At 51.8% G+C, this 6881-nt stretch overlaps 1 protein-coding gene across 2 annotated transcripts; it reads right to left on the bottom strand.

Annotated features, from left to right (window-relative positions):
* Positions 1 to 4699: 4699 nt before the first annotated feature.
* LOC113100669 (uncharacterized) lies at positions 4700 to 6611 on the bottom strand. 2 transcript variants are annotated; one of them, XM_026265296.1, is made up of 2 exons: positions 6575 to 6611; positions 4700 to 6294 (listed from the first exon to the last, which is right to left on the bottom strand). In XM_026265296.1, the coding sequence occupies exon 2, from the start codon at positions 5835 to 5837 to the stop codon at positions 4899 to 4901; it is 939 nt and encodes a 312-aa protein (XP_026121081.1). In that variant the 5' UTR covers positions 5838 to 6294; positions 6575 to 6611; the 3' UTR covers positions 4700 to 4898. The 2 variants fall into 2 exon arrangements, with proteins under 2 accessions (XP_026121081.1, XP_026121079.1); XM_026265294.1 differs by lacking the exon at positions 6575 to 6611 and adding an exon at positions 6523 to 6572.
* Between the last annotated feature and the right edge of the window lie 270 nt (positions 6612 to 6881).

Genomic DNA, 6881 nt, shown 5'->3' on the forward strand with positions numbered 1-6881 from the left:
TGCTTTATAGTGAGACGATGCCAGTGCTGCTTGACTTTTCTCTTGGTAATATTGATTAAATATTATATTTATCCTATAGAAGACATTTGCATCAGTTTTCTAAATGTTCTAAAAGCCAGATGTGTTTTGAAGGCCTCATGGTCACATGACTGTAACAGTATGGAGGATGAGTAAAGATTATTAAACCGTTGACCGCTCATGTGTAATGTTTGTGCCTCTGGAAACCTCTGGGCTTTAAATAAAAGATTACTTTTAAAAATAGACCAACAGGTAAAATCCCACAATAAAGGAGAATCAAAGGAGTTAATGAATAATTGTAGATGGTGAGGGGAGTAACTGGCCATATGCTACGATGAGTGATAACGATGAGTGATAACAAAACTATATAAAAATAGTATCCTTAAAAGAAACCATTTCAGATGAGCGTCTGTCATCTCGGCTTTCTTGTCATTGTTCAGTAAAGTCTCATTTTGACTTCAGGGTCTCTGTGTTTCTTGACTGATTCTTCTGAGAGTGAGCCGAGTCTCTCCACGACAAGATCCACTCAAATTCAAGTAGTTTCCACAACTAATATGTATCTTCGTTGATGATAATAAAGTAATGTACAGTACACTTGTACTGTAATAAGAACAGTTCCTCAAGATAAACTTGTGGTTGATGTTCAATAGTAACAGCTCAGGCAGGTAATTCTGTAAACACCTCAACAGATTCAACTTTCTCTGGAGAGCTGAGCACAGACTGATGCTGCTTTTCTGTTGAACTCTGTTCTTCCTATGTTTACTATCTATCTAACCCTTACTATAACCATAAGCACTAACCTGGGAAACACAAGACTTTGACATGACAAGAGGTTGTGACACGTTCTTCAGTGAGAAGAGCAAACATGACCCTCGTCTCAGTCATCATGTCCACAGACCGTCAGCTGAACGTCTGAAGCATACGACACACAAAACACTTCATGAGTTTCAAAGTCATCATCAGATTGGTCGAATTCTGCATGATTTCTGGGAGACGTGTGTGTTGCGAGACTAATGTGAGCCTGGAGCACAGAAGCAGTCAGAAATAACACTGGTATATTTGAAGCAATAGCCAACAATACTGTGTATGGGTCACAATTATTGATTTTTCTTACATGCCAAAAATCATTGGGATATTAAGTGAATATTGTTTCACAAAGATATTTTGTAAATTTGTCACGGTAGGGTTTAGGAGAAACACAAAGAGAGGGTAGGATCCAAATGCAGGTAAGGGTTTTATTTAAACAGAAGGGTAAATACAAAATAAACAGTCATGAGAGACAAACAAAACCAAAAGAGGGAACCAGATGAAACGGGGAACTCGGAAGAACGAGAAGGTAGAGGAAGTCTCGGCGAACGAGAGCATAAGACACATAGGGTAAGGACTCCATAATGACAACAGAGAAAGACAGCTCTATATAGGGAAACTAATGACAGAGGATTGTCAACACCTGTGCAATTTAATTGGAGTGCAATTACTGTGAAGACAGAACCAGACTAGAGGAATTAAAGTGCCTATGGTGAAGTGCCTAAAGGGAAGTGAGCTCACTAGGGAACACCCAGGAAAACAGAGACTGGCAGCGTGACAAAATTATCTACTCTAAATATATCATCACTTAATTATTGTACATTTATACGGAGTGTTAATGACTTCATTTGGACAACTTTAAAGGGGATTTTCTCAGTATTTAGATTTTTTTTTTCATTGTTGCTTGCACAGTTCTGAATTTGTGACAGTTCACCCCCATCAGTCCAAACTGGGTTCAGAGATCATCAGTTGTGTGTGGGTTAAGATGCCAGTTCCTCTTCTTTCTTCAAGCGAGTTTCTTTAATAACCTCTGCGGTCAAACACACTGAGTTCTCACAGCCAGCAATAACATGTTTCCAAACCTCAACAGTGAGATCACTGCTCTGAAAATATTAGAAAGAGATGTGACGTGCGGCCAAGTATAGAAACCCATACTCGGAATTTATTCTCTTCACCAAAATCATCACAAGTGCTCACACACACACACACACACACACACACACACACAAACACACACACACACACACAGATGTCACAAGGTGACGATCTTTAGGGGCGGAACCAAAATTCGGGAAGTTTGGTTCCGCCCGGAAGTGTTTCCGCCCGGACCGGAAAAACAGAACACCGGAACGTCCGGTAGCGCCGTAAGAGGGAAAATCAGGGAATTCGATGCACCTGTGCCTAGTTAGGGACAGCGGTTGGTGATTGGAGGATACGCTGGACAAGGCAGTACCTAAGGCCAAGTTATTTCACAGTCTGGGAGCTCTTTCTGGTGTGTGTGAAGCACTGTGTCGTGCCCGTCTTGGTGCGCTGCTGGTGGCTGTCTAACTCTCTCTCTCCCTCAGGCTGGAATTGTATGATTGTGAAGACATCGCGAACCTTAAAGGTTGAGAAGTGAACGGATTATACGGCGAATTGAGACGACGTGAAAAAGGGGATTGGAAGCGGCATTGATGTGAGTACTAAGAGCAAGCCGAAAGTGCCCTGTATATTGACCTGGCGTTGTGTAGATCTCCCCAGGAGGAGGAGGGTGGCCCTACCCCTAATATAGCGTGGTGGGAGAGCCGAAGGAATACTTATTGAAGTAGTCACAACGACGACATCACTAGCTAGGCCGCATATTCCATCGCCAGATCCGAACCAAGCGAAGTGAAGGAAGACGGGTGTCCTTTTCGTACACTGAGTGTGGTGGGTGAGTCTTCGTGCTGTGAAAAACCTAAAATTTTGACGTGGTGCTGTATATTGCTGTGGGTTGCTGTGTATTGCCGTGTGTCCTGTCAGATAAACCCCCGCCTTCACGCACTCCGTCGCGGGAGGACAAGGAGACTGCTGGTTCTAGCCTAGTTCAGTACAGTATATGTTGTGAGCGTGCTTCAGATCTCCGGAGACAACACCCGCCAGAATCGGCGCCCGCAGCAACTCGTCTTTCAGTCGCCGGAACGCAGCCTCACACTCGGGGCTCCATAGGATAGCCGGCGATCCGCGACCTCGGGGGCGTCCTGTCCCAGCCAGCAACTGATTTAGGGGCTTTGCGATCTTGGAGAAGTCCTTGATAAAGCGGCGGTAGTACCCCACGAAGCCCAGGAATGACCGGACCTGCTTCACCGTCTGCGGGGCAGCCCACTCTCGCACCGCCGACACCTTCTCCGGGTCGACCGAAACTCCCGCCGCGCCCACACAGTGTCCCAAGAATTTGACCTCCCGCCGTAACAGATGGCATTTGTCCGGCTGGAGCTTCAGCCCATATTTCTCCATGGCCCCGAAGACCTGCTCAAGGTGTTGTAAGTGGGAGTCGAAATCTGGGGAATAGACAATCACATCGTCCAGGTATACCAAGGCGGACTCCATCAACTGACCTCCCAGGCACCGTTGCATCAGCCTCTGGAAGGTGGCAGGAGCGTTGCAGAGGCCGAAGGGCATCCGGTCCCACTCAAAGAGACCGAACGGGGTGGTAAAGGCGGTCTTCTCCCGGTCGGCCTCGGCCACTTGTACCTGCCAGTAGCCACTTGCCAAGTCCAGCGTGGAGTACCATGCCGAGCGTGTTAAGCCAGCCAGGGAGTCCTCGATCCGGGGTAGGGGGAACGCGTCCTTCCTAGTGACCAGGTTCAGCTTGCGGTAGTCGACGCAAAACCTCCATGCGCCAGTCTTCTTCTGTACCAACACGATGGGAGCTGCCCACGGGCTGCTGCTCTCTCTAACAACCCCTCGATTGAGCATACCTTGCAGCAGTGTGCGGACCTCCGTGTACAGGGTAGGTGGGACGGGTCGGTACCTTTCTCTACTGGGCTCTGCATCTCCGGTGGGGATCCGATGTTGCACGACGTTGGTGCAGCCGTAGTCCTCTTCGTGTGCCGAGAAGACATGTTGCCACTTGCTCAGCAGGTCTCGCAGCTTCCTGGCCTGTGTCGGTCCCAGCTCCTCCCCTTGCAGGGAACTTCCCTTCAAGTGGCCGGGCACCTCCTCCCCTAGACTCTGGGGCGACGAGCTCGCTTGGGTAAGGGCCACTTCCACCACCGCGGGGTGTACTTGGCGAAAGCTCACGTCCTGGTCCTCCCGCACCTGATGGGATTCTACCGGCGTTACCTTGACCAGCCGCTGATGTTTATGTAGGTGCACAACATGGGGCGTCCCGTTCCGAACTCTCACCGGGATCCGTCCTCTTCGTGCCACGGCCAAACCTCTGGCGACTTCTACCTGCTGGCCATCCCAGTGGGGCTCCACCAACACCCATTCCTCCACTCCCACGTCCCGCTGGAGGACTCGCACCCATACTAGGGCCTCGCTGTTCGCTGGCACGGACAGGGCATAACGGCACGCTACCCGACCTGTCCCTTCGCGGCCTTGCCGGGCCCGGGACATCTGGATCCGTCTGCAGTCAGCGGCGACACGTTCCCATTCCTGTTGCTCGGCCAGCGAGATCCCTCGAGCGGGCGTTGCCCGAAACAATTCTTCCCAACATGCAGATAATACATTCATACCTAGCAAGGCCCGGTGACTCCCCAGACAGTGGTCCTTTACGATGATCACTCCCTTCTGGGGCACGATCACTCCGTGGATCTCCAAGTCCGTCAGCCTGTAGCCAATGTAGGGGATGTCCAGACCATTTGCTCCTTTCAGGGAGAGCCAGGGAGCCTCCGTCCCATGCATCCTCCGATCTCCAAACAGCTCTTGCGACAGGCTCTCCGCGAATAGGGTCACCTGGGATCCGGTGTCGACGAGACAGGGCACCTTCACACCACACACCTGGACCTCCACCACTGGGCTATGCCCGACCAGCCTGTCCTTGGAGCCTGCTCCGATGGGTGGGTCATCTAAGGGGGTCCCGACCACACGACCCACTGTGGCCGGTCGACCTAAAAACCCCCCTCCGAACCTCTTCGAGGACCACACTGTCGGCTGTAATGGCCTGGTTGGCCACAGCGGTTGCAGATAGGTCGTCCTTGCTCGTCCCATTCAAACTGGGGCCGGTTGGGCCAGTTAGGTCGCCTCCCTGCGTCCCTGTTCCCGTCCGAGTACACCCGGTCCCGCGAGATGGGCCTCACCTCTGGCCTGGTAGCCCCAGAACGCAGCTCGTCCACGAGCGTCTTGGTTAGCTCCGCCATCTGCTCCCGGACATCCTTTAGGAGTTCGAGCTTCAGAGTCTGTTTCCACTCTGCCATGTCGGGGACAGCCACTGCGGAGCTACTTACGGCCGCACACACAGGGGGTTCTTGCACCTCAACCTGATCGTTCTCCAATGCCACCGCTTCCTTCTTTAGGTCTTCGAAGGTGAGTTCCGGCTCCCTTCTGAATTGGACTCTAAGTCCCTGGCGTACCGGGCCTTCCCTTAGCCCCAACAGGAATTGGTCCCTCAACAGAGTCTCGCTATCTCCGAGACCATGGTCTGGGCGTCCCTGCAGCCTGGTAACTCGCTCCCATAGTTGGAGGGCGAAAGCTCTGACGGATTGGCGGGGGCCCTGCTTGCTGCTGAAGAACTGGGCCCGGAGAACCGCAGTTGGAGTGGCGTCACCATACCTTTCCGTCAGGAATCTGAACACAGACTGGGCGGTGGTTCGGACAGCTTCGGGGGCGGCTTGGACTTCCCGCCGCGCTTCCCCGTCAAGGGAGTTGAGGGCAAACTGTAGCTGTTGGGTCGCGCTCAGTCCCTGTAGCCCGGCCAGATATTCGATCTGAGCCCGCCATTCGGAGAGGCGCACCTCTGACTCATTTCCTCCATATTTCTGGACCCAGGGGTTTCCCATGAACACTGGCATGACTCGGGGTGGGGCCCCCAGTGCCTCGTCGTCGGCCATCTGAGAATCCCTGGTCGCTCAACCCGAGGTGAAATCCTGCCGACTACGCCAAATCTGTCACAGGTCGGGGGGGCCAAGCTGGACTGCACCCACCCCTGAAACCCAGGATCACCTCGGGGAGCGTACCAGAAGAACCAGACGGACGAGAGTATAAAAAAATGAACAAGGTTTTATTTGGTTAAAAGCAATTTAAAAGTTCAGTGTTCCTTCCGTGTCTCCCGACCAGAACGGAGCCAGACCTCGGACGCCGGGAAGGCGTGGAGTCGTCAGCAATTCGTGCCTGTACGGGGCCAGCAAGAGCCAGGATAGTCTGTCACCCGTCCCGGAGTGAGGGGGGTATCCGGGTAAATAGAGCTCGTGGATGTTTCGGTCAAGACCGGGAAAAGGAATAATTCTCGTGTCCACCTCCTTTTACAGGGACATCACATGCAGCATTCGGCCCAGAGAATCCTGTGATCTGCACAGCGGGGTAAGTAACCAACAGTAAGTATGTGTCCTTGAGTAAGTAATGGGGCTTACGGCTGGGAGATGCTTCGGTTAAGACCGGGAAAGGAATAATTCGTGTGTCCACCTCTTTCTACAGGGACATCACATGCAGCATTCGGCCCAGAGGATCCTGCGATCTGCACAGCAGAGTAGGTAATCAACAGCAAGTATGTGTTCTTGAATAAGTAGTGGGGCTTACGGCTGGGAGATGCTTCGGTTAAGACCGGGAAAGGAATAATTCGTGTGTCCACCTCTTTCTACAGGGACATCACATGCAGCATTCGGCCCAGAGGATCCTGCGATCTGCACAGCAGAGTAGGTAATCAACAGCAAGTATGTGTTCTTGAATAAGTAGTGGGGCTTACGGCTGGGAGATGCTTCAGTTGAGTGCCTGGGTGTGGATTACGGTGACGGTGGTGGGCTCTCGGGGTGGTGAGCGTCCGGCATTAACTCTATATATCTTCCCCACACTCTGTAACTTCACTTCAAACGATTTATTGTGCAAACACACCACTTCAGACACGGCACACCCACTCTTAGTGCAAATAGAGCCAGCAC

The sequence above is a fragment of the Carassius auratus genome, unplaced genomic scaffold (assembly GCF_003368295.1).
Source record: "Carassius auratus strain Wakin unplaced genomic scaffold, ASM336829v1 scaf_tig00217329, whole genome shotgun sequence".
NCBI lineage: Eukaryota > Metazoa > Chordata > Actinopteri > Cypriniformes > Cyprinidae > Carassius > Carassius auratus.

Bases quoted from the DNA above. Each gene is read 5' to 3' on its own strand.
- LOC113100669 (XM_026265296.1), bottom strand. From the start codon at position 5,837: ATGGCCGACGACGAGGCACTGGGGGCCCCACCCCGAGTCATGCCAGTG.